This window comes from Phascolarctos cinereus, unplaced genomic scaffold (genome assembly GCF_003287225.1).
Source record: "Phascolarctos cinereus isolate Bilbo 61053 unplaced genomic scaffold, phaCin_HiC Scaffold_726;HRSCAF=1367, whole genome shotgun sequence".
Taxonomy (NCBI): Eukaryota; Metazoa; Chordata; class Mammalia; order Diprotodontia; family Phascolarctidae; genus Phascolarctos; species Phascolarctos cinereus.
Genome location: NW_027556098.1, coordinates 118,097,914 through 118,125,527, shown reverse-complemented (window position 1 = coordinate 118,125,527; position 27,614 = coordinate 118,097,914). Strand labels below are relative to the sequence as shown.

General features: G+C 43.5%; 1 protein-coding gene across 1 annotated transcript; it reads left to right on the top strand.

Moving 5' to 3' along the window:
- On the top strand, window positions 1-27,381 carry MUC13 (mucin 13, cell surface associated). The gene is made up of 12 exons (XM_078146141.1): window positions 1-182; window positions 482-2,051; window positions 4,969-5,091; window positions 6,914-7,017; window positions 9,325-9,383; window positions 11,271-11,425; window positions 15,371-15,487; window positions 16,926-17,043; window positions 17,495-17,532; window positions 18,224-18,308; window positions 22,378-22,585; window positions 26,620-27,381. Exons 1-11 carry the CDS (start codon window positions 180-182, stop codon window positions 22,583-22,585), a joined length of 2,580 nt encoding a protein of 859 aa, XP_078002267.1. The 5' UTR covers window positions 1-179; the 3' UTR covers window positions 26,620-27,381.
- Window positions 27,382-27,614: the final 233 nt, after the last annotated feature.

Genomic DNA, 27,614 nt, shown 5'->3' with positions numbered 1-27,614 from the left:
GAGAGCAAATAAAGAAACATACACTATATACTCCTCTAGCATCAGAGAGAGAAGAGACTACTTGGACAGACTATTAGATCCCAGACAGATATCATTACTGTATTTCATATTGTTTTGCACCATTGCTTTTCTTTTTCACGGGGGAAGAGTTCAGGCTGCAGGTGGAGCCTGAAAGGACTATGGTAAAGACAAAAAGTATCAATGAAATGTGATTTTTCAAAAAGGAAATAGAGATAAATTGTCCAAATAAAACACAGCTACCTTCTTGCCATATGATATAACAAAATACAAGACAAACTAAGTAGGCATCCCCCCTCACCCACCCACTCCTTTAGAAAAATGTATCTATCTTGTGAATTCCCAAGGAGCAGAGATCCTTGAATAAATTCAGTTCCACTGGTGTCTCGTGATGTGCATTAACCAAATTACTCCTCAGATGTCTTATCTTTTGAATTCAAATTTGGTATTTCTGTCCCACCAGGTGCTGGTCAGTCCACGTCCACCAAACAGCCCAAGACTCTATTTCAACCACAGTAAGAACGCCAACAGCCTCGGAGGACCGGAGTACGCTCGAGCCAAGCGGGACAGCAGCCACGCAGGACCCGAGCGCGGCGGCGCCCAGCGGCACAGCAGCCACGGAGGACCCGAGCGCGGCGGCGCCCAGCGGGACAGCAGCCACGCAGGACCCGAGCGCGGCGGCGCCCAGCGGGACAGCAGCCACGCAGGACCCGAGCGCGGCGGCGCCCAGCGGGACAGCAGCCACGGAGGACCGAGTACGCTCGAGCCAAGCGGGACAGCAGCGACGCGACCCGAGCGCGGGCGGCGCCCAGCGGGACGCAGCCACGCAGGACCCGAGCGCGGCGGCGCCCAGCGGGACGGCAGCCACGCAGGACCCGAGCGCGGCGGCGCCCAGCGGCAGCAGCAGGACCCGAGCGCGGGCGCGCCCAGCGGACAGCAGCCACGCAGGACCCGAGCGCGGCGGCGCCCAGCGGGACGCAGCCACGCAGGACCCGAGCGCGGCGGCGCCCAGCGGGACGGCCACGCAGGACCCGAGCGCGGCGGCGCCCAGCGGGACGGCAGCCACGGAGGACCCGAGCGCGGCGGCGCCCAGCGGGACGGCAGCCACGCAGGACCCGAGCGCGGCGGCGCCCAGCGGGACAGGCAGCCACGCAGGACCCGAGCGCGGCGGCGCCCAGCGGGACAGCAGCCACGCAGGACCCGAGCGGGCGGCGCCCAGCGGGACAGCAGCCACGCAGGACCCGAGCGCGGCGGCGCCCAGCGGGACGCAGCCACGCAGGACCCGAGCGCGGCGGCGCCCAGCGGACAGCAGCCACGCAGGACCCGAGCGCGGCGGCGCCCAGCGGGACGCAGCCACGCAGGACCCGAGCGCGGCGGCGCCCAGCGGACAGCAGCCACGCAGGACCCGGGCGCGGCGGCGCCCAGCGGGACGGCAGCCACGCAGGACCCGAGCGCGGCGGCGCCCAGCGGGACGGCAGCCACGGAGGACCCGAGCGCGGCGGCGCCCAGCGGGACGGCAGCCACGCAGGACCCGAGCGCGGCGGCGCCCAGCGGGACAGCAGCCACGCAGGACCCGAGCGCGGCGGCGCCCAGCGGGACAGCAGCCACGCAGGACCCGAGCGCGGCGGCGCCCAGCGGGACAGCAGCCACGCAGGACCCGAGCGCGCGGCGCCCAGCGGGACAGCAGCCACGCAGGACCCGAGCGCGGCGGCGCCCAGCGGGACAGCAGCCACGGAGGACCCGAGCGCGGCGGCGCCCAGCGGGACGCAGCCACGCAGGACCCGAGCGCGGCGGCGCCCAGCGGACGCACGCAGGACCGAGCGCGGCGGCGCCCAGCGGGACGCAGCCACGCAGGACCCGAGCGCGGCGGCGCCAGCGGGACGCAGCCACGCAGGACCCGAGCGCGGCGGCGCCCAGCGGGACGCAGCCACGCAGGACCCGAGCGCGGCGGCGCCCAGCGGCAGCAGCCACGCAGGACCCGGACCTGATCACACAACCCATGCAAGCTACCAGTCAAACTCCATCAGCATCTGGTAATAATCCCACAATAGCTAAGAAAATTCCTCTCCTCATCCTAGTCAACATCAAAGAAGAGTCTCTGAGTAACCACAGAAAGCCTTGCAGAGGTTGTAGGGAGCCTGACTGATGAGCTTTCCCTAAAGGAGTAAAATATCAGAGACTGATAGTAAATAGTAAAGCCCCAGAAGGATGCCCCTTTCAGTAGGTCCACTGAACGCCTCACTGTAGCTTTCCTGTTTCCTCCTTTTCTGTGGGCCTCTCCTGTTTGCCTAAGCTTCTTCTAGTTTGGCCAGCCTACTTTTATGAGTCCCAGGAGCAGAAAGTCCCATCTACATTCACAGGGACTGAACATTTGTGGGCTTATATTTTGAAGAGGGAGAAGGAGGAAATCAACATATATTAAGTGCTTACAATGTGCCAGGCACTGTGCTAAATGTTTTACTAATATTATTTTACTACTATTATCTCATTTGATAACTCTGTAACTCTCACAGTAACTCTGTGAGGTAGTTGCTGTGATCCCCATTTTTCAGTTGAGGAAACTGAGGTAGTCAGATTTTGTGACTAGCCCAGTGTCACACAGCTAATGAGTATCTGAGGCCGGATCAGAGGTTAACCTGAAGAGGTTGGAATGAGGGGAAAGAAGGATATCTTTCTGCCCTTGCCTCTTCTCCCCAGCTTTCTCTTTGAGCAGGGAGCCTTCATGACAATTATTTCAGTTTCGGAGAAGGCCTGAATAGGCCCAGCAGGCAAATTGGTCGTAGCCCTGCCAAACCTATGACCTGTCCTGCCAGTTTCATAGGCCACAGGCAGGTCACAGGCCATGCCATGAGCTTTGGGTTTGTGGAAAAAACTGCATAATCCCCTGGTACCAGGGACAGAACCACCATCTCCAGCTCAGATGCTTTGGAATCAACACCATCTAACGTGCCTTTCTAACTGTAGTTGTCTCTCAGTCATTTTTTCAGTCATGTCTGACACTTTGTGACCCCATTTGGGATTTTCTTGTCAGAAATGCTGGAGCGGTTTGCCATTTCCTTCTCCAGCTCATTTTACATACGAGACAACTGAGGCAAACAGGGTTAAGTGACTTGTCGCACAGCTAGTAAGCGTCTGAGGGCAGATGTGAACCCAGGTCTTCCTGAATCCAGGCTTAGTACTCTATTCATTGCACCAGCTAGCTGCCCTGAAGTTCAGAGGCCAGGCTTCTAATTCTGGCTTAATAGCTGATTTGTTGTGTGACCTTGGGCATATCACCTAATGATTCTGAGACATCATTCTGAAGGTTCGGTGGTGTTTGTCCTGAGAGCTAGGGCAGAACAGGTATCTTTAGAAACGGAGAATTAAAGTGACCTTGGGGGTCATCTAGTTCAATCAATTTATTTTCCAGAAGAGGAAGTTGAGGCCCAGAGAAGTCAAGTAACTTGTCCAAGGACACACAGTGTCACCTGTGTCAGAGCAGGGACTAGAACTCAAGTCCTCCCCACTTTACTCTGAGGTAATGCTTTGGGAACACTTTGGAGGACTCCCACCTACTTTCTCTCCAATACACATAGAGCTAGAAAGAATTTAGATGCCATTTTACAAGTCAAGGAAACTGAATCTGGGAGAATTTGATGGCTTGTCCAGGGTTCCCCAGGCACTAAGTACCTGAGGCAGAATTCAAACTGTAGCATCCTCACACCAAGCCCAGTGGGCCAGCTGACTGTCTCCATATCCCCAAGTATTTTCCTTACACTTGTTTTTTCAGGGCCCAGAAGACAGAGTTATTGACTCTCATAGATTTAGGGTTGGAAAGGATCCCAAAAGTTTTCTAGTGACTAGATTCTAATCCAATCTCCTTATTGTAAGATTGAGGAAACTGAGGCCTGAGAAGTTGTGACTTAACCAAGGTTTCGCCTCTATATTTCAAATCTAGACCTTTTTTTTTTTTTTGGCTGGGCAATGAAGTCAAGTGATTTGCCCAGGGTCACACAGTTAGTAAGTGTCAAGTGTCTGAGGTCAGATTTGAACTCAGGTTCTCCTGATTCTAGGGCTGGTGCTCTATCCACTGTGCCACCTATGTGCCCCCAAATTTTTTTGGGGGGGCAGTTAAGGTTAAGCAACTCACCTAGGGTCTAGTCTGAAGCCAGATTTGAACTTAGGTCCTTCTGACTCTTGGGCCAGTGCTCCATCTTCTGTGCCACCTAGCTGCCCCCAAATCTAGACTTTTTTCTACAGCATCCTGGAATACCACCTTACCCTTCTACTACCTCTAGGTCTCTATAGTCCCCACCCTCTATCTACTTCCTTATTTGTCATTTCTTTAGCCAGCACCAGGGAAAAAAAAGTGACTAATAGTCCCACGGGACTTTACCAGTCAGGTTGCCTATCAGTTAGTCTGCCCTTTGGCCTGTAATAAGTGTTATTTTTCAGCATACACCCAGATAGACATAGAGAAAGACACAGACAGAGACACAAAGACACAGAAAAAGACAGGAAGAGAGAAAAGGAGAACATTTATTTTTATTCTTTCAAAGAGATCTGAATTGAATAAAGCTTTACCCAATGGTTTAAATGAAATCTGTCTAGAAGTGGAGGGAAAAGCAAGAAGGCCCTTCCCATTCAAAGATTCCTGGCAGGGATCTGAAGCAGAAATTGTTTTATTCTTGATTACATCCAGGCCCTGTCTACTAATTCCTGAAGCTTACTGGCAACAAAGCATTCGGGCTCCAGGGGTCAGCAGGAGAAGCAAAGCGGGTGGGCAAAAAAGGCAGCAAAGCCTTGTACATATTGCCTTCCCTTTTGAGAGCTAAGATGCTGAGGCATCTAAGATGTGGGGTAGAGACATTTGTATAGATGCAGGAGGGCACAGTTATTACAACATTTGAATCTGAACCTCATTGGGTGAGGTCATAGTGAATCCTTCAGCTCTTCCATTTTCTATCCTAGTTCCTGATGAGCTTTGTACAGAGAAGATATGTTACGGTTCTTCTGAGTGTATAGAGCTGAACACTACATCCTTTTGCCTGTGTCCAGAAGGGTATTACTATAAGGACTCCCAATGTAACCAAGGTATGTTGTACCCCATCCTACCAGTATTTGGAAAACCAAATCTTGTTAAAAGAAACTTATGCATACACACACACACACACACACACACTCACTCACTCACTCACTCCCTTTTGATTTAACCAGTGTAGTGAACTCCCTTCACCAATGTAGATTTTTTTTTTTCATTTCATTTGTGGCTTACATAAGATCTTAGCCAGTTTTCTAGGGCATGGAGAAGCTTCAGTGACTTTTGTCCATGGTCACACAGCTAGTATGTGTCAGAGACAGGATTTGAACCCTGGTCTTCCTGTCTTAGAGAGGGCTTCATTTCTTCTACCATACCTATGCTGCCTGCTTCCTGGTCCCTCAACCACTGTGGCAAAAAATAATTCATGAATTCAAGAGATTACAAGAAAGTATAAGTAGCTTCTGTTACTGAGTTATTAAAGAAGGGTAAAAAACCAGTATCTTCTTTGGACTAAACAGCCAGATTAAGGACCAGGACAAAATGATCATTTGTTTAACTTCAGAGAATATATAGCCCTCTATCACTAAGTCAAAATGGCTGAACGTTTATATTGTATTACTCTGCCTTAACAAACTTCTTTTTTTAAGTGACTTTTAAAAAAGTAGGACCCCAAGGAAATTTTCCCTTGAAACTGAAGCAGAATATAGATGATAGATTTTTAGAAGCAGAAGGAAATTTAGAGACTACTGAATTCATCCAGATGAATTCAGGCCTGAAGACAAGAGAAGAGATGACTTGTTTAAGGATGCATGGCTAATTAGTGACAGTGCTGGGTTTAGAACTCAAATCTCTTGACTCCTGGTCCAAGAGTCTCTCAGGCATGCCATAATCCCAGTCTCCTTTGGCCTGGGCTACAACTTTCTGTTGAACTAGAGTTTGGATTTCTTTTCAGTGTGCTTTACACTGTTGTTGTTGCCTGACTCTTCATGAGTCCATTTTGGGTTTTCTTGGCAAAGATACTGGAGTGGTTTACCATTTCCTTCTCTAGCTTCTTTTACAGATGAGGAAACTGAAGCAAAGAGGGTTAAATGACTTGTCCAGGGTCACACAGCTAGTAATCATTTGAGGCCAGAGTTGAACTCAGGGAGATGAGTCTTCTTGACTCCATGCCCCGCACTCTTATCTACTGTGCCACCTAGCTGTCCCAGTAAGATAAAATGGGGCAGATTCAGAGAATAAATTCAGGCAAAGTGCTATGAGAACTTTGAGGAAGGAGAAATCACTTTCTCTTTGAGGGTTTGATGAGGGTGTGGGGTGGGGTGAGAAATCAGAGAAGGCTTCATGAGAGGTGACTCTTAAAATGGACCATAAAAAAAGGTAAAGGCTTCAACAGAGAGAATCAAGAGCTGGAAGAGCCCTTTCCAGGCCTAGGAATGAAGGATGAGAATAGTAGGAGAGAAGACTACCAGGAAGGACAATTTGCCTGGAGCAGAGTATGTGAAAGGAAGTAAGTGTCAGGGAATAAGGCTGGGGATAGATTGTGGAGCCCCTCCCGTGTCAAAATGTAGAATTCATACTTTATTCTACAGACAATGGAGGAGCCACTGAAAATTTCTGGGCACTATGACCATTGCATTAGCAAAGTGATTCAGGTGGCAGTATACAATAGGTTTGAAGGGAATAGACTGGACCCCAAAAGACTAGGTGGGGACTATCAAAAGAGTTTAATTCCTCTTTCACATGACAGCTCTTTAAAGATTTGAAGAGGCCTATCATATCCTCCCCTAATCTTCCCTGCTCTAGGTTAAACACCCCTTTGAGGAAGATTAAAAACTCTTTACCTGAGTAATATGTCATCTGTGCATTTATTTTCAGGAAGAACATTCCCTGGGATGGTTACAATATTAGAGTATTTATCAGACCTGGATAACAAAAACTCCCCAAACTATCAGAGTTTACATTTCAAAATAGAAAAATTGGTAAGTTCTTTTTTAATCTTCACAAATATTCTTAGAGGTCTTTACATGAATTTTGTATGGTAATAATGGTAATATGGTAATAATAATAGTTCACAATTTTATTTTGTCTTTTAAGTATTTTGAAGCAATCTAATATACATGATCTCATTTGATCCTTATGATAGCCCTTTGAGGCCAGTGTTATTGTTCAGATGAAGAGCCTGAGGCCTAGAGAGGTTTATGTCCTTGTCCAGAGATGCACAGCTATTAAGTGGCTGTGATTGAAACATGAGTTCACCAGCGCTTTAGTCACTACACCCTGCTGCCTGGTGGAAAACAAAGCCCAACTGAGAAAATCATTAAAAAATGGATGGAGAAACTATTAGATGGTGTTTTAAAAAATTAAATGACTTGATGATTTTTAAAAGACAGCCCCCCAAAAAGGCAACTAAAAAATCATACTGCACACTTTCTTTTTAAGTTCTAAAAGTTGTCGTTTTCCATTCCTTGGCTTCATTGTAACTCATCTTGGACAGAAATAGAATCTGAACTCATGTAAGAATTCATGTAGAATTTGAATTCATGAATTCATGTAATTCAACATAAGCACAAGAGGCATTTTTCTTTTCTGAATTGGTTATGGTTTCATTCTATAAGGATGACTAGCCAAGGTGAGAAGCACTGTTTGGTGGAAACAGTATTTGACCTGTAGTTAAAAACCTTCCAGGCCATCCTTCCAACCCTTACTGCTAATTTGATGTAATGTATTCTTTTTTTTTTTTTGAGGCAGTTGGGTTTAAGTGACTTACCCAGGGTCACACAGCTAGTAAGTATCTGAGGCTGATTTGCAGTCAAGTCCTCTGAACTCCAGGGCCAGTAATCTATCTACTATGCCACCTAGCTGCCGTGTAATGTACTCTTAATTAAGAACACTCATTAGGGATCTAGGGTCTCCCAATATAGACATTTACTAGATGGTGACTTAGAATTGCAAGCCCATCCTCTTAAACTAGTATTTAACTGGGTTTTGGTCTCTAGAACATGCCGCTCTACTAAGAATAAGGCCACTAAACTATTAGGTTTAATTAATTCATTTAATAATAATAATAATGAATAAAAATTCATTTAATGAGTGCCAACTAGTGTGTGCCACGATAAGAGCTGTGTGTTTCACTGTTTCTGTTGAGGGTCTTATCACCTTTCCAGGCACAAGGTTGACAATCTGGGTGCCGTCCTTGATTCTTCACTCACCCTTCCCCAGGAGGACACTGGTAAATGTTTAATGACCAGCTCTGGGACACATTTTAAAATTTCATCTGCATTGTCAACATTTTCTCCGTCCTTTTCTTGAGACCAAACAACCCATCAAACAATAAATCCAGACCTGCTTTGTAGTTCTTGTGATTTTTTGAGGCATACATGCTGACACTGAAAATGAACACTCAGCACTCTTGGGCTTGTCTGAGCTGGCTCCAATACATCCCTGTCTTTACCCCACATAGCTACTTAGTTGCCAAATCTTACCATTTCCACCTCTGCAACACCTTTTGCATCTGTCTCTTTTTTTCCACTCATGCTCTTTCACCTCCCTTTTTCCGGTCTTTATCACCTTTCACCTGGATGGGGTTAAGTTACTGGCTTTTGGTCATGCAACTCTTAGATATCTGCATGACTTTTTTTTTTTGGCTAGGCAGTGGAGTTAAGTGACTTGCCCAGGGTCACACAGCTAGTAAGTGTTATGTGTCTGAGGCCGCATTTGAACTCAGGTCCTCCAGAATCCAGGGCCAGTGCTCTATCCACTGTGCCACCTAGCTGCCCAACTCTTAGGTATCTGAAGCAGGATTTGAACCTGGGTTCTTCTGACTTCAAGTTAAGAACTCTAGCCGCTATCTCATGCTGGATAATAACAACAACAATAACAATTAGTATTTACGTAGTACCTGTAGTGTGCCAGCTACTGTGCTAAATACAAATACTACCTCTTATGATCCTTACAACAACCCTGAGAGGTAGGTGCTACTGCTTATCTCCACTTAAAGTCAAGGAAACCAAGGCGAACAGGATAAATGAATTTCTCAGGGCCACATAGCTAGTAAGTGACTGAGCCGAGATTTGAACTTGGCTTTTTCTGACTCCGAGCCCAGGGCTCTTTGCACTGCACTGCCTAGTATTGAATAGAAGAGAAATAGTGATAAAAGTGTTCTTTAAGAAAAAACTTAGATAAATGTCTGTATGCTGACAAATGGTGTCAAACTCATTTCTGTTGGTACCTGAATTTCACTTTCATATGACCATAATCATGATCAAAATTATTCTTCTCTTTTATAGTTTGCATCTGCATTTGCTGATAACACTACATATGGACAAACAGTAATTCTCAACGTACAGTAAGTTGGGGGCTGCTTCTGTCCTCGTTTTCCCTAATGGTCTGTGCTACCTCATCTCTCTGTCTTTCTTGCCACAAGACACCATTTTTAGTCTTCCCTTGATGCCACTGCCTGGATGTGGGGAAGTGGGAAGAACAACTTGTTTTAAAAACTCTTTCGAAAAAGGGGCCGAGATTTGTTCTGCACATTGTAAGGAACAGATTTTCTGATTCAGGGCTTCCTGACTAAACAAACAAAAATAATTATATATGTAAACAATTTTATATATGTGTGTGTGTGTGTGTGTATTTAATTTTTAGGCAATTGGGGTTAAATGACTTGCTCAGGGTCACACAGCTAGTAAGTGTCAAGTGTCTGATCTGAGACCAGATTTGAACTCAGGTCCTGCTGACTTCAGGACCAGTGCTCTATCCACTGCATCACCTAGCTGCCCTGAAAATAATTTTTAAATTACTCCTTCTCCTTTCTACTTCTTCCTTGAAAACAAGTCTTTTTATTGTTCAGTTGTTTTAGTTGTGTCTGACTCTTCATGACCCCATTTGGGTCTCTCTTGCCAGGGATACTGGCGTCATTTGCCATTTCTTTCTCCAGCTCATTTTACAGATGAGGAAACTGAGGCAAATAGGGTTAAGTGACTTCCCCAGGGTCACACAGCTAGTAAGTGTCTGAGGCCAGATTTGAACTCATGAAGTTGAGTCTTCCTGACTTCATTCACAGCACTCTCTCTACTGGGACACTTCAGGCACAGGAGTAATAGCACACACTTGCTGGTAATAAAAGCCTGAAAGCAGTAATCTCTCTCTTTTTTTTTAATTATCATTTCTTATAGTACTTTGAGGTTTGCGTAGCACTTTACAAATATTATCTCATGTTGTCCTTATAACAATCCTGGGAGGCAGATGCTATTATTTCCTCCATTTTACAGATGAAGAAACTGAGACAGAGGCTAACTGACTTGCCCAGGGTCACACAGATAGTTGTTTCTGAGGCTGGACTTGAACTCAGGTCTTCCTGACTCCAGATTCAGTGCTCTATCCACTATGACACCAAATTGCCTCCCAAAGGATCATTGGCTAACCCTGATTTCATTGGGAATGCTGACAGATCCCTTCCAATGTGAGTTAGGTAATTCCAAGTCAGCTAAACTAAGGAGTTTAGGTTTGATTGAATAGAATAAAGGTTCCTGAACTTAATTGGCCTACCACCCCCTTAAAAAAATACTTTCTTTAACTCTTCAAGGGTTTTTTTAAAAAATAAATTTGCATCATTTCAAAAAAATATAAAATGTTTTTTAAATGATGTCTTAAATTTAATAATTTATTTTAAATTTGTGCTTTTTTGCCTGCATTGAAATTTTGATGACAATATTGAGTCATGTAAGTATTGTATTGTAAACAAGTCATTACACTTACATATTCGTACTGATTTATGCAGGACTTCCCAACAACTTGTGATGGGCTTGGCTGCCAACACTTGCTTGTTAAGACCTGTCAGAGTCCTTGACCACTGATGGGTTATAATTTGCATTTTGTGGGTTTATTTGGAAAATAACGTAATTACTACAACTTTAACTTTGTTATACAACAAATGAAACATTTACGAACAGTTTTTCAAAATTTCTTTTATCTTCCCTTCTTTCCTTATGCTTCCACTGCCCTGCTATCTAATGCCCCCAAGGTTATTTGCACCTAAGGTTACTACTGCCCCCACTCCCCCACCCACCCAATTGTTCTAGGCCCCTGAGAGGGCAGCATAGCTGCCTTTTGGAACTTTCTATCAGAACTTTGAATTAGTTTTCAGGGTTGGGGGCAGTAAGTAACTTTCCCTCAGGGTCCTCAAGCACAATCTGTGATCTGCTTAGTATTTATCCTCCTCATTTCTTTCCAGACCATCTGCAGTAACCAGATCTGAAATGCGCAGCAGTACAGGCGAAGTTGATGTGTGGGTCGTAAACATATTTGACAAAAATTCAGATATGACACTGGATGATGTCAGTAAAACTATTGAGACTCAAATAGGCAACGATATTATTTCTTACCGAGGTAAGATTGGCATAATTTCATTTAAAATTCACTGGAAGATTTGCCAATTTGCAAGTCCAAATGAGAACCACATTTGCATGAGATATAGAAATAAGCTTTTCAAAGAAAGCCTTAAAAATTAAACCTACAGAGAATATCCATGTTTCATTTTAGCCATTCATTCCTTTTGCTTCTACTTTTTGAATCCTCATAGTTGCTCAGAAAGAATCAAAATGACAAGTTGAATTTTCTTCTTTGCTTCTCATATCCAGGTCCCCATTGGGAGAGTGAGAAAGTGGCCAGGGGACAGGGAGAGAAAGAAAAAATGAGATAGCCATGCCCAGATAGATACATAGCTTTCTAAAGGAGCCAAAAAGCACACTGGGATTTTTGCCAACTTGGGTTTCTTTCTGTCCTGATCTTTGGCACATGGGACAAATATAATACTTTCCTGTTGTCACTGACATGGCCTGTGAAAAATAACACTGATAGAAACTTTGAAAGATCCACTTTGAATAATAATATAGAAACTTTGAAAGATCCACTTTGAATAGTATTAACGTTAATTTTTGTTGTTCAGTTGTGTCCAACTCTTTCTGACCCCATTTTGGGATTTTCTTGGCAAAGATCCTAGATTGGCTTGCCATTTCCTTCCCCAGCTCATTTTTTTTATAAATGAGGAAACTGAGGCAAACAAAGATTAAGTGACTTGGCCAAGGTCACACAGCTAGAAAGTGTCTTTGTTTGTTTTTTGTTGTTGTTGTTGTTGTTGTTTTTTAAAGTGAGGCAATTGGGTTTAAATGACTTGCCCAGAGTCACACAGCTAGGAATATTATGTGTCTGAGGTCACATTTGAACTCAGGTGGTCCTGACTCCAGGGCTGGTGCTCTATCCACTGCATCACCTAGCTGCCCCAGCTAGAAAGTGTCTGAAGCCAGATTTAAATTGAGATCTTCCTGACTCTAAACCCAGTGCTCTATTCACTGTGCCTAATCCATGTTAAGATCATAGCTTCCGTAAGGTACTTTTCAATGCAGTAGCAAACAGGGAAGGATCCCTCAGGTATATTTTTTAAACTAAAATTTTATTGATATCTTTTGTTTGTTTATATTTCACCTACATGTTTCCCAATGTATCTTTTCTTCTTCTCCTCCTCCCAGAGAGCCATCCCTTACAAAGAGCAAAAAGGAGAAAATAAAACCAGTTCAGCAAAATCTAACCAATACATTGACTAAGTCTGACATCGCAGTATGCAGTTGTCTCCATTCCTAGTCCCTCAGCTCTCCACAGAAGATGGGGATGTGCCTTCTCAAATCCCTTCTCTAGGGCCAAGCTTGGTCATTATAATTTCGTAGCATTCATTTTTCTATTGTGATGTTGTGGGCATTTTTTCCCCAGAAATCAATTAATCAATAAGCATTTGTTAGGCACCTACTTTCCACCGGGCACTGCGCTAAGCCATGATGATACAACGACAAAAGTGAACCAATCTCTGTCCTCAAGGAGTCCATATTCTAATACAGAAAGACCATATGTACCATTATAAATGTGATATGTACAAAATGGATATAAGGTAGTTAAGGAGGAGAGGGCATTAATAGCTCAGGGAATCATGTAGAAGTCTTTGAGCTGAGTCTTGAAGGAAACCACACACATTGAGAGGAGGAGGTAAAGAAATTGATTCTAGGCATGGAGTGCAAAAGCATGGAGAAGGAAGATAGAACATTGTAGGTGTAGACAGCAAATAGGTCCATATAGTTGGGGTTTGCATTTTGTGGAAAGGTAAGAAGGGCCAAGTTGTGAAAGAATTTCATTGCCAAACAAAGGAGTTTTCCCTTTGATTCTGATGTAAGAAGGGATCACTGGAATTTATTGAAATGGGAGGGGGGGTTGTTTAAGGATGACGTGGACAGACCAGTGCTTTAGAAAAAACACTTTGGCAGCCAAGAGGAAGATGGAATGGAGAAGGAAGAAGCATGAGACAGGGAGACCGAATAAAATTGGCAGCTGATGGGATAGATAGGATACACAAAAATGAGAAGGTGAGAATACAAATCTGGGAAACTGGAAAGATGGCTGTGCCTCAGCAGCAATTGTGAAGTTCATTAAAAGGATGGGTTTAGAGTTCTATACATAGTGAGTTTGAGATGCCTACGAGACGTCCAGTTCAAAATGGCCAGTAAACATTTGGTGATGTGAGACTGGAGCTTAGGAAAGAGAGTGGGAGGCATTGGCACAAGGATGGTAATTGAACTCCTGGGAGTTGCTGAGGTCATCACCAAGTGTGTAGAGAGAAAAGAAGAGGAACCACTCAGAGTTAGTGACAGGGACAATGAATAAGAATAAACTAAGTAGGAATGGTCAGACAGGTGGGGGGAGAACCAAGAGAGGGCAGTGTCACAAATATCCAGGAGGAGAGAAGGCCAAGAACATTCCTGTCATGATTATGTGTATTGTTTTCCTGATTCTGCTTTCTTCACTCTGCATCAAGTTCCTGTAAGCCTTTCCATGCTTCTCTGTTTACATCATATTAAACATTTTGAGAGAAATTATTATTCCTCTATTAATAGTCAATTATTAAATTAGGATTGAGGGTTTTTTTTTTCCTTTCTATTTCTTTATTTAGAGATCAGTCCTTGTAGGTCAATCAGTCTCTGAAGCACAGGGCTAATGATGAGATTGGCCTAATCTCCAGGAATATTCTCCTCAGTCTCCCCACCCAACTAAGAGAGTTTACTTTGGATCAAAATGTAAATAGAATCTAATTTTAAGGTGAATTTCAGCCCTAAAAACCTTAGGCTCATGCCCTTTCCCTCCCATTGTTCAATTTGAGCAGGCTGGGTGGAGATGTGAATCTTGGTCTAAATAGCTGGAGGCAACTGTGTCTCAAGATCTATCCTAGTTCTCAGTTGGAGGAGCTGAAGGCTTTAAGTCCCCCCTCCCCCATTCCCCCCTCCCCCGGCCCATTAATTGCTCACTAATCGGGGTTGATTTGTGCCTGTCAGGGGCACCTCCTTTTCCAAAGGCATTTAAGTATTCAGCAATCTCCAAGGTTTTATCTTTGGTTACCAGAGAGAAACCACTGACCCTCAATTTATTGATTATTTTCTAGCCTATAAATAAATAGATTATTAATTACCCAGAGACTCTATTTCTTGGGCTTTTCATTCATCTCAGTTTCTTACTGGTGCAGTCTAGGGGTTCTGAGAACCCAAAAATCCAAGGGCAAAAGATGCATTTCCTGCCTTGAAAGAATTTGACTCCAGCCTTCTTTCTGTGAGAGACAAAGGTTTATTAAAACACCGGTTGGGGTGGGCAAGATTCCTAATGAGACTGTGCTATTGGCCAGATTTTAAGAACCCGAGCAATTTAGCTGAAGCAAGATGGACCTTTTATACAGAAAGACTGTGGGAAGATCTGGATGTGATCTACAAGTAACCAAGTAGTCTGGGGTGACTGGGAGGCAACAGAGAAGGGATCTAGATGGAATTAAGGGTGGAAAGTGGCCAGGGATTATCCAGAGGTAACAGACAATGAAGTGCTGGGCTGGGTTAGAGGTAACAGAGAATTGGAGATAGGGGCAGGGTCAAAGCCACAATGCAAGGACAGTTGAATTATTAACTGGGAAGGGCTGGGTGCCCTGTCAGGGACCTGGATCATGGGGGAAATCCAGGGCCTTTTAGGGGTCCATCATTAGTGCCCATCATTACCACAGGGTAATAGCATTTTAATTAATTAATAATTCACATGCAGCAACTTGCTTAGCCATTCTCCAATGGATGGTCACATTATTCACCTTCCAGTTCATTCCTGCCATGAGAAGTTCAACCATATGTTTTTAATAACATGACAATTTGCCTATGCCCTACAAAGGGCTCCTTTCAACATGAAAGAGAGGTCTGTACCAAGAGTTGAACACCACCAACTTCCTGAATAAGTACTGATCTGTTCACTTTCCTCATTTAGCTGAGAATCCATGTGATTTCAACGGCTGCAAAAATGACGGTGAGGATTGCTCAAATGGCTTTACATGCAACTGCCTGCAAGGATTAGCAAGACCCACTGGTTCATCTTCTTGCACAGGTAAAGTAATGGCTGTTTTTCTGCTGCTCATCTCCTTTCATGTTTGTATTGCCACCTGCCCTGGCATTTCTGTCTAATTTGAGTTTTAGATTTAGATGTTGAAACCATGGATGCAGGGGTGGGGAACCCGTAGCCTCAAGGCCACACGTGGCTTTCTAGGTGTGTGTGGCCTTGGGTGTGGCCTTTGGCTGAGTCCCGAGTTTTACAGAACAAATCCTTTCATTAAGGGGATTTGTTCTGTGAGGTTTGGATTCAGTGGAAGGGCCGCATTTGAGCACCTAGAGGGCCACATGTGGTCTCAGAAGCCACAGGTTCCCCACCCCTAGAGGGGCTAGGGCACTAGACTCAGAGTGAGGAAGACCTGAGTTCAAATCCTGCCTCAGACACTTACAAGCTGCATAATCCTGGAAAAATCCCTGTGTCTCAGTTTCCTCATCTGAATGGGAGGCAGCTCAGCATCAGCATCCGCATCATAATGGGGACCTTAAGGTTTGCAAAGCACTTTACATATGGCCCCTATAAATGCAGGTGCTACTATTATCCCCATTTTCAAGATGAGGAAACTGAAGCTGAAAAAGATTGAGTGACTTGCCAAAAGGTTATACATCTGATCTGAGGTGGGGATTTAAGCTCAGAACTTCCTCAGGCTGAGTTCCAGTGTTCTCTCCACCACACCAAGTTGCCTCCTCATAGAATACAGAGTGCTGGCCTCAGATGCAGGAGAGCTCGGTTCAAGGTTCACTTCTGACACATACCGACTGTGTGACCCTGAACAAGTCATCTCTTCGTGATCCAGGAAACTCTATAAGAAAAACACCAGACAACAAAATTAGCATGTATATTTGTTACAAAGATCTTTGCTTTGTTTTATTTTTAATGGAGGAGAGGGGAAAGGAAGAAGAGGGAGAAGAGAAAAATTATTTATTAGTTGAAAAAAAAATTAAGACCGAAAAAGAAAGAAATTTTCTAAGACAAGGGTTCCCAACATTTTTTTTTCCAGACACTATACCCTATGGCTTTTTAATAAACTTTCTCATTCTTCATCCTTAATATGAAAGGGAATAAATTGTAGCATATCACACACATATGTATAAATATATATATGTGTATATATATAGATATACACAGAGACATATATATATATATATATATATATATATGCACATAAGAATTTGAATAAAGAGATTAATGAATTTTTTCCAAAGATACACCAAAATTTTTTGTGACATCATTGACTAGAAATCAATTCAGAGTTTCAGGAATATCTCAATGAATGTACCTTAGGTTGGAACACTTGTTTTAAGAGTACCCCTTAGGTCTGCAGTGGTAGGGGAACAGATTAAGAAACCCAAAGGGCTGGGGATCGTGGGCTCTTAAGGGCAAAGCTGTGGTTGCCAATGTTATCTTTGAAATCACGTTTTCTCAATGCCCTCTACAGATTGTTCTTCTGACTGTAGTGAAATAAATAACAAGCAATGTATTAAGAAGACAAACTCTCGGATTCCAGAGTGCCAATGCCTGCCTGGCTACATCAGTGAGGACGAAACCTGTCGAGAGTAAGTAGAATAACCTTCAGCTATTTTGCCAGAAGTGGGCAAAAAAGAGGTGAGTCAAGTTGGCACTGGCTGATAGACACAACAGCTCATGGACTGAAGATATAGCCTTGGGCCGTGTGAAGCATGAGTCTAAGCCTCTGGAGACTTGGGTTGCAGGCCCAACTCTATTGTATGACCTTGGCTCACAAATCATTTCCTCTGGTCCTCCACTGCACAAAAGGCATTGGACTAGCAAAGCACAAAGCCCATGGTTCTATGAATCTATTGCTGTAAAGCTGAGGAGTTCCTCCCGCAAGATTTGGAGGACAGCAAAGGGACTGGGCTCTTTAGTCAGAGGTGCAGAGAGCAGGTGGGCTACTTAGAGAGAAAGAGGGAGGGATGGAGGAGAACTTTGACATGACTAACTCCAGAAGTCTTTTAACTCGGTTTTCTATTATTTATTCCTGCTCAGATGTGACTTTGGATACAGTGGAGTAGACTGCAAGGACAGTGAGTATAATCATTCATTCTAGTATTTACCATGTGGGAAATGATCATGAATAATGTACCCTCTTGGAGACTGGCCTTTATAGCCTTCCAGCAGATGCTTATCAATTAAACACAGTTCAACAAAATGAGTACTGTTCAAGGCACAATGAAAAGCAGACGATAAAAAGATTAATAATCTTAGTGCCCTTCCTCTGGGAAAGCCACTAATGCCTAACTCCATTTTATCCCGTATATATTGGCTTGTCCATAGTTGTTTGCGTATCATCTCCCCATTAGATTATAAGCTTCTGGAAAGAAAGTGACTTTTTAAAAAATTTCTTTGTGTCCATGTCTCAGTATTGTTGTCTCTAAAACAAGGGGGAGGGGTGGACTAGAAGATCTCTACGTATCCTTCTTGTTTTAAGTCTATCCTCCCAAGACACTGTTGAGGAATTCTGTTTATAAAATCCATGGATTCAGATTTTGCTAAATTACTTACAGAAGCCATTTTGGAATAATTCCATTCTATGGCATTAGGTGTCAGAGGTGATACTGCTATATGGCAACTAAGATGCGTTTAGCTTTCCAGGGGTGTGAAAGATGTAGATGTTCTCTGCCCAAACAGCCATTGTGGGGTACAGGGGCAAGCTGAAGAGAAATTAATCTGTAGGTCGAAGGTATTTACTAATGGTGTTGCCCCTCTGTCTTTCAGACTATATACTGATCTTCACTGTCGTGTGCACCATTGGTGGGGCCATTCTACTGGGCACAATAATTGGGCTGATTGTCTTAGCCAGGTACAAAATGGTTCTTTTCCAGCTCTGTAACAATTAATGCCTTGGGTTGATCTATTGCTTTCAAATCATAGAGCCAGGAAGGGATTTCAGAAGCCATCTGGCTCATCCCTCTCGTTTTACCATTGAACCCCATCCCCAGGCTCAGAAAGGTTTGGTAATTTGCTCAACGTTACACAGTAAATGTGACAGATGTGATTCAAACACGAATCCTCAGACTCCAGAGCCAGTGCTCTTTCCATTGGGCCAAGCACTTACTTTCCTCCCACCTACCGAGTACAGTAGGCAGTATAATTATTATTTTCCTTATTTTTCAGATGGGGTCAAATGAGCCACAAGATAACAGAGCCAGGGTTTGAAAGTTTGATTCTAAGCCCTGTGTTCTTTCCCACTACACTAAAATGTCACAATATTTATCAGTTTCCATTTAGTTGACAAAGAAAGCTCAAAGAGAGGGGAATGTGTCTATATATCCTCTAGCAGAATTTTAAACTCCATTTTTCTTTCCCTCGCTCAAAAATCTTCAATGGCTTCCTGTTTCTCTTGGCAAACAATCTAGTCTCAGCTAGACAAGGGCCTTTTCTGGCTTTCTTAGCCTTCTGTGTATTCTAAGGGAATGGAAATATGCAGAGCATATTTGCTTTATAGAATTATCTTTAAACATAAAATGGTGAGCTCCATGCTTTCACTACCATGGTTTTAAGCACACATGTCCCCTACTTTAGGGAAGATAAAAACAAATTCATTCATTCTTCATTTAAGGAATGTTTAAATGTAGTTTTGGAGACATATGTATTGGTGCCTTATGGAGGGAGGAGGAAATTCTTATTTCTATTCTGCACTCGAATAGAAAGTTCCTGGGTTTCCTCTCTAAGAGGCTGAGCCAAGGCCTTGTGACCTTGATCACAGTATTTTAATGCCTCTATTGCCAGGCTTTTCTCCTGAGCTGGCCAGTCACTGTTACAAGATTCTTGGGTCTTCTCTCAATATTCCCAAATACCAAGAATCACAGTTTTGAAAAAGGCACAGCTAGGTACAAACCTATATGCAGGCAGGCTAGCATGTGAATATCTCTGCCATTACATGGAAAGCATTTGATTATTGAGCCATCACATCTGCTAGGTACAAGGTAGGTGCTGCTTCCTTTACCTTAGCATTCCTGGAACACACAACTGGAGTGCCTCATTCAAGAACATGAAGAGCCAACCAGCCTAGTTCCAAATGCCTACTGCATGGGGCACCTAGGTGGTACAGTGGATAGAGCACCAGCCCTGAAGTCAGGAGGACTTGAGTTCAAATCCAGCCTCGGACCAAACATTTGACACTTACTTATTAGCTGTGTGACCCTGGGCAAGTCACTTAACCCCAATGGCCTGAAAAAAACCCCCAAAAACGAAAAAACAAAGGCCTGCTGCTACAGTGGAGGAAGATAGGCAACTGGGGCTCTGGCCCAGAGCACTGAATTTAGAGAGGTCTGACAGCACCAGTGATTTTCATCAGGGTAGACGTAAGAGTTTGGCAGACTGCCTGGAACAAAAGCTTTATCTGTTTAGTTGGCAAGAATAATTAATTTAAATAGTATTGGTGGAGTGGGGTGAGCACCTCCTCCCACAGCTGCTCCTCCTCCCCAATACTCCCAGTTGGCCTCCTGCTGGTGTACTTCCTACCACTTGCCCTGAATATATATCGGAGTACTTGCCCTTGGCACAGAAACTCCTAGTTACGGCTCTGGTCCAAGGACTAGCTTAGCTAAGTCTACAGAAATTCATCATTCAATTGGCCCAGAATGGTGGATTTCTCAATCACAGTAACTCTTGAATGTAGGGGTTATGATCTATGTTAATGGAGGCAGTATCTATACTGGGGAAATTACAGATGCTTGAAATATTGAAGTAGAAAGCAACTCTTGAGGGGGCAGCTAGGTGGTGCAGTGGATACAGCACCGGCCCTGGATTCAGGAGGACCCGAGTTCAAATCCAGCCTCAGACACATGACACTTACTAGCTGTATGACCCTGGGCAAGTCACTTAACTCCCTTGCCTAGCCAAAAAAAAAAAAAGAGAAAGCGCCTCTTGTGTCACATGAAATATCTCATTTTATCTATCTCACCATCACCAGGTAAAGTGGTGTAGTGGTAATAGACCTTTGCCAGGGTGGGCAAAGGATCTGGCATCATATGCCCTCTCTGTTACCTATTACTTGGGGACATTGGGCAAGTCATTCCAGCTTACTGATATTCAGTTTCCTCTTGTATAAAATGAGGAAGAAGAGGTGGACAAAATAATTTCCTAAGTCCCTTCTAGCTCAAGATCTATGATGTTATGATGGCAGAAGAGTCCAGGAAACTGCCTTCTCTATCACACCTTGAATTTACTTTAGTACTCCTGAAAAAAATGAAAGTTCTCTCAAATCACATTTTATCATTGACTTCTTTTTTCTTTCATTACTTTCTTCCACCATTCCTTTTTCCCTCCCTCCCCCTCTCCCTCCGTCCTTCTTTCCTTCTTTCCTTCCTTCCTTCTAGCCTTCCTTCTTCCTTCCCCTTCTTCCTTCCTCCCTCCCCTTTCCCCCTCTTCCTTCCCTATTTCCTCCCTCCCTTCTTTTCTCCCTTTCACCTTTCCTTCCTCTCTCCCTTCCTTTCTTCCTCTCTTCATCATTTCCTTCCTTCCGCTCTTCCTTCTTTTCTTCCTTTCTCTGTCCCTTTCTTCCTCCCTCCCTAGCTTCCTTCTGCATCTAGTCTAATCCTCTCATTTGAAAGGTAAGGAAACTGAGTCCCAGAGAAGATAAATGACCTGCCCAAGGTCACACAGGTTGTATGTGTCAGAGCTGAGATTCATACTGAGGTTTCCCTACCCCTTTTTGTTGCACTATACAATCTCTGAAAAACAAGACTCTCAGACAAATAATCAATTCCCATGAGTCCCAATAAGAGTCGATGTCCAGGAATCAAGTCTTTCTTATTGAACCTGTTAAAAATATGCATATAAAAAACCCCGTGGTATAGTGGAAAGACCATTAGGCTGAAACACAGAAAGCCTGGGTTCCAAGCCCAGCCCTACCCCTCACTAGCTTTGAGCCATAGATAAGCCCACTTTTCTCTCTAGGCTTCCATTTATTCATCTGTAAAATGAAGGGTCAAAATAGTTAATCTCAGAGGTCCTTTCCTTCTCTGACATTCTGTAATCCTCTACATTACCCTTTCTTTAAAATAAAAAAAAAGTTTTATTGGTGATCATTTTTTAAATGGTCATCACTTTCCAATGACTCTACCTATCCCCAGTAGAATCCTTCCTGTTAACAAAGGAATACAACTATGCAAAACAAATGAATGCATTAGCCATGTCTGACGATGCGGGCCTCATGGCGACCTTTCAGTTTGTTGGCTCTCTGCCAATGATCGTGCTCCATCATCAATCCTCACAAGTCATGATTGATCTTTGCAATGATGTTCACAGCAGCTGATGTTGGGATACTGTTTTCAGGGTTGGAAATTGCTATATATGCATATATATGTATATATATATTTGATCCCCACAACCACTGTGTGAGGTAGGTGCTATTATTATTCCTGTTTCACAGATGAGGAACCTGAGGTGGAAAGGTTAAATGATTCACGGTCATGTGTTGTTGTTCAGTCATTTCAGTCCTGACTCTTTGTGACCCCACTTGGGGGTTTTCTTGGCAAAAATACTAGAGTGGATTGCCATTTCCTTCTCAATATCATTTTACAGATGAGGAAACTGAGGCAAACAGGGTTAAGTGACTTGCCCAGGGTCACACAGCTAGTAAGTGGCTAAAGCCAGATTTGAACTCAGAAAGATGAGTCTTCTTGACTCCAGGTCCAGCACTCTATCTACTAAACCACCCAGCTGCCCTATCACATCACTAGTAAATATCTGAAGAAAGATTTGAACTTAGGTCTTCCTGTTTCAAGTCCAACATACTGTCCACTATGCTGCCTAGTTGAATAGGCCTCTGAAGTATTTCAACATTTTTTTTTCCCCTTTAAATTTTTTCCCCCTTTGTTACACCATACTTTCCAAAGCCCCTAAGGGTTTATTTCTCATTACAGATCAAACAAGAGGAAGAAGAGGACAGAAGAGGACAGTCTGATCAGTAGTGAATTCAGTAATATGAGATTGGAGACTACAGGGTTCAGCAACCCAGCCTTCTCCAATGGGAGCCTCTTCCCCAAGGTCAATGCTCGACTTCCCAGGGTCCAAAGTCATCCCTATGAGGATCCATATCCCCAAAGGTCCATGCCTGCACGAGATTATTAGGTAAGCATTTGACATTCCTGTTTGTCTTTTCAGAGTAAAGTATGTGCTACGTGTGTGTGTGTGTGTGTGTGTGTGTGTGTGTGTGTGTGTGAGAGAGAGAGAGAGAGAGAGAGAGAGAGAGAGAGAGAGAGAGAGAGAAAGAAAGAAAGAAGAGAGACAAAGAGAGACAGAGAGACAGAGAGAGAGAAACAGAGACACACACACACAGAGACACAGGGAGGCAGAGAGTCAGACGGGGGGGATAGAGGCAGAGACAGAGAGAGAATAGGGCCCAGTTGAATATATTTAATTATGTGACTTCCTCTTGTCACAGCTTACTGTTTACTGAGTGTTTTAGTGTGATGCACAAGCTATGGTGTTCAGGTTCTAATTAAGAGATATGGAAAGTAATTCTATGAAAGATTTTACAGTTATAGAGGTAAATAAGGTTTATTACCCCATCATCAAACATGGCCCCCATCCCAGACTCCCCTCCTTTGCTCCAGTCTGAGAGGATGAAGGCCCTTCTTCTTGCCAACACCAGCCTGTCTATTTGCGCCCTTAATTCCATCCCCTCCCCTTAGCTTTAGGAGCTTACCACATTTGAGCATCCCCTTTATTTCCCTAATTTTCAGCTTTTTCTCATCCATGACCAGTGAACAGGACCAGGTCTCCTCAGTTCTTAAAAAGCTTTCACATTGGTCCCACCATGCCCTCGAGCTCTTATCCTGAATATCCTCTTCCTTTCCTAGCCAAAGTCCAAATAAAACAGAACAGAACCAGTTAAAACAAATCTGACCTGTTTAATTCATTGATTTCACCTTCCCACTTCCTGCTTACATCTTCACCTCTTGAAATCTAGCCTCCATCCTTACTATTCATCTGAAATTGCTCTCTTCTAGGTCACCAGTGATCTCTCTCTTATTAAGACTCGTAGCCTTTTCTCTGTCCTCATCCTTCTTGACCTCTCTGCAGCATTTGGTAGTGTTAAACACATTCCTCCTTCTCTCTGTATTTTTGTGACATTGCTTTGTTATAGTTCTCTTCCTTCCTATGAAGACATTCTTTCTTGATATCCTTTCAATCTCTTTTCTCGTGTCCCCATTTTCTATAGGAGGGCATACTCCCAGGGCTCTCTATATCTTGGGGTTCTCTCTTGGTGATCTCATGACCTTCACTGGATTCAATGATCATTGCTATGCATATGACTTGCAGATATATTTCTCCAACCCTAGTCTATCTTTCCTGACTTCCAGTCTCACATTTCCAGCTGCCTCTTTGACATCTCTATTTGTATGTCCCATTTTTATTGTTATTCGTTCTTGTTGTTGTTTGTTCAGTCATATCTGACTCTTGACACCCATGGTCCATGGGCCAGCACACCAGACTCTTCTATCCTCCGCTAATTCCCAAAGTCTGTACAAGCTCATTTTCATTGCTTTCATGACACTATCTCTCCATCTCATCCTCTGCCATCTCATCCTTTTACCCTCAATCTTTCCCAACATCAAGGCCTTTTCCAACAATTCTTGTCTTCTCATTGTGTATTTAAAGTATTAAATATTTCTCAAAGTATTTAAGTTTCAGCTTCAATGAGTAGTCTGACTTAATTTCTTTAAGTATAGACTGTTTTGATCTCCTTGCTGTCCAAGGGACTCCCAAAAGTCTTCTCCGGCACCACAATTCTAAAGCATAGATTCTGCAGGCTCAGCTTTCCTCATAGTCCCAACTCTCACAGCCATGTGTTACTACTGGAAAAACCATAGCTTTGACTATATGGACCTTTGTTGGCAAAGTAATGTCTGCTTTTTAGTATGCTACCCATATTTGCCATAGTTTTCCTTCAAAGGAGCAAGCATCTTGTAATTTCATGGCTGCACTCACATATGTAGTGATCTTTGAGCCATACGCAGCTTATGCTGGTCCATGGATCTTACATTCCAGTTTCCTATGCAGTGTTGATCTTTGCGACATCAGACTTACCTTTTGTCACCAGACACTTCCATAGCTGAGCTTCCTTTCAGTTTTGGCCCAGCTACTCATTCTTTCTGGAGCTACTTGTAGTTGCCCTGTGCTCTTCCCCAATAACATGTTGTACAACTTCTGACCTAAGGGGCTCATCTTCTGGTGTCAGATTTTTTTCATTTTATTACTGTCCATGGGGTTTTCTTGGCAAAGATACTGGAGTGGTTTGCCATTTCCTTCTCTAGTGGATCACCTTTTGTCAGAACTCTCCACTATTACCTGTCCATCTTGAGTAACTTTGCATGGCATAGCTCATTGTTTCATTGGGCTACTCAAGCCAGTTCCACCATGACAAGGCAATGATTTAGGAAGGGTGTGTGTCCCATAAACTTCTCAAACTCAACATGTCCAAAACAGAACTCATTATCTTTCCCTCCTCCAAGAAAAACCACACCTCTCTCTCTTAATTTTCCTATTTCTTTGGAAAGCATGCAATCATTCTTCTAATTATTCAGGTTCATAACCTAGGAATTGTCTTCTACTCTTCACACTGTCTCCCATTATTCAATCAGGTATCAAGTCTTGTCAATTCCATCTGCTCAACATTTCTCAAATCCATCCTCTTCTTATCCTCTTCTCTCTGTTCACATCTCAACCATCCTCACCCAGGCTCTCGTCACCTCTTGCCTGGACAATTGCAGTAGCCTCCTAACTAGGTTCACTGCATCCATTCTTCCCTTTGTCAATCTGTCCTTCACACAGCTGTCAAACTGATGTTCTTAAATCACAGGTACCACCATGTTGTCTCTGTACCCAATGATCTTTATGGATCCTCGTTATCCTTAGGGTAAAATACAAATTCTTTTCTTTTCTGCTCTTCATATACTCTTTGCTCCAGCCAAACTGATCTCCATGATATTCTCCATAAACAACATTTTATCTCCCAACTGTGACCTTGCACAGGCAGTCCACCATCCCTGTGGCATTCTCTTCTCATCTCTGCTTCTTGCAATAGTAGCTACCTTTAAGGCTCAGCCTAAAAGCCACCTCTTTCAAGGGCTCTCCTGATTTCCCCAATTGTTAGTGCCTCCCCCAGCTATTACCATGAGATGTATTGATATATGTGTGTATATGTATGCACATATGTATATATGCATATATGTATGCACATATATATCTTTTATTGATTTGACCATGACTAAATTGTATCACCATTATTAAAAAGGTAAGCTCTTGAAGACAGACTATCTGACTTCTGAATTTGTATCTCCAATGCTTGGCACATAGAAGGCCCTTAAGAAATGCTTATTGACTGATTATTAGAAGGATTCATAGGAGGAGATGTTCATTCAGAGTCCTTTTACACTAGTGTATGCAGCTATCACAGACCCTGAATCATCAGTACTTCCCCACTCCTAATTACAGGGTGCCCCTGCCCCTAAGTCAGGCCCCATAAATAACTGCCATACGTGGGAAGTACCCCACACCACATAATGAGTGACTTGGGGCCCTCTGAGACAAAAGGGGTAAAAGTCATCAAAAAGGAAACTGGGTGGAAAAGTATTGTCAGTGCCCTTGTGGCATCCCCCAGGGCAGTCTTGTATAATGGAACTCAGGAGGAGGCTGGGGGCCAGAAGGAACTTGCAATAAAAGGGATGTGACTTCTCATGACTCAGGAAGAGTAAGAGCTAAGAGAAGCCAATCCCTTGTAAACAGAAATTTGAGCAAAAATCAAAGCATGTGCAGTTGTGTCTTATCCAGAGGTGAATGAAATTAGCTGAACCTTGGCTCTACTCCTCACTGAAACCGCAGGTATCCTAGCTAGCTATCACTGGTCCTTCTGTTCGAGAGTCTTTACACCATCCACCAGTCAATCAACAGACATTTATTCATTTGGACATTTATTCCTCCAGCCATCCTGCAAACATGTACTTCCATCATGCTTCCTCCACAATATTTCAGGTTTTAAAGGGCAGGTAGAAGCTTGTCACCTCCACTGGCTTTTGGTACAGAACTCTACACCAGATAGCTACTTAATCAATGTCAGATTAGATTACATTTGCTTTCCTCCCCTTCTTCATTTTATTCAGGCTAATAAAAACCAGAAGCCCACAACCCTTTGTCAATGAACTATGGCCCAGATTTTGAGTTCCAGGACAATCCAACTGGCATCTAGCAGAGAAGACATGGCACATGAAGACACTGGGTGTAGAGCTTATCTTTGCCTGAGATTTCTTCTATTTAGAAGCCGCAACTGGTTGAAATGGCTATTGTTTATTCACTAAATATATAGAAGTTATTGAGTATTGCAAGGCTATTGTTGTTGTTGTTTTTGAAGCCAGTACAAAGTAGGGGCACGGTCAGAACCTGCCAAGGTACCCTTCCTGGGGACACTTCAAAAGTGAGAATCCTTTGTGTACCATCTTTTTTGTCTCCCTTAGACACACGCTCATGAGAGGGGTGTTCTTCAGGGTCTTTGACTTGATAGTGACAAGTCCATAACTCAGGGGAGTTGCAAGGGCATGGGAGGCCATGAGGAGATACCATGTTGATAAGCAGATGATGAAAACAACTTTAGTATCTTGTTTTTTTGTATTATGTCAGATATGTCTGTATATGCTTGGTGAACTCTAGAATTTATTTCCTTTCATATTGAATAGGCAGTCTGGGAAGATTTTTCCTATGTGTATATGCATGGTAAACGCTATACTTTATTTCTTTTCATATTGAAAAGGAGATCCATGAAGTCTTATTGAAAATCAAGATGTATGGGGACCAAAAATAAGATGACAACTTCTTTTCTAGGCTGTTATTTGTGCCCCAGAACATAATAAAATGTCTTTGATACAGAGCATTGGTTTCTACTGCTTTGGCATTCAATGATATGTTTGAGCCTGGGTAAACTACCACCAAACCATCCACCTTGGGTGAACAGTGAGACAAATTCAGCGGAACTGGGACATCACCACGTGGTGAGAAGTAATAGGATCGGAAGAAAGAGAGCCCAGGATACTGACTACCCTAAGTTGCAACCCTGGGATATTTGAGTCTGCTGCTAGGGAGGGGAAAGAGCAAGACAGTCAAG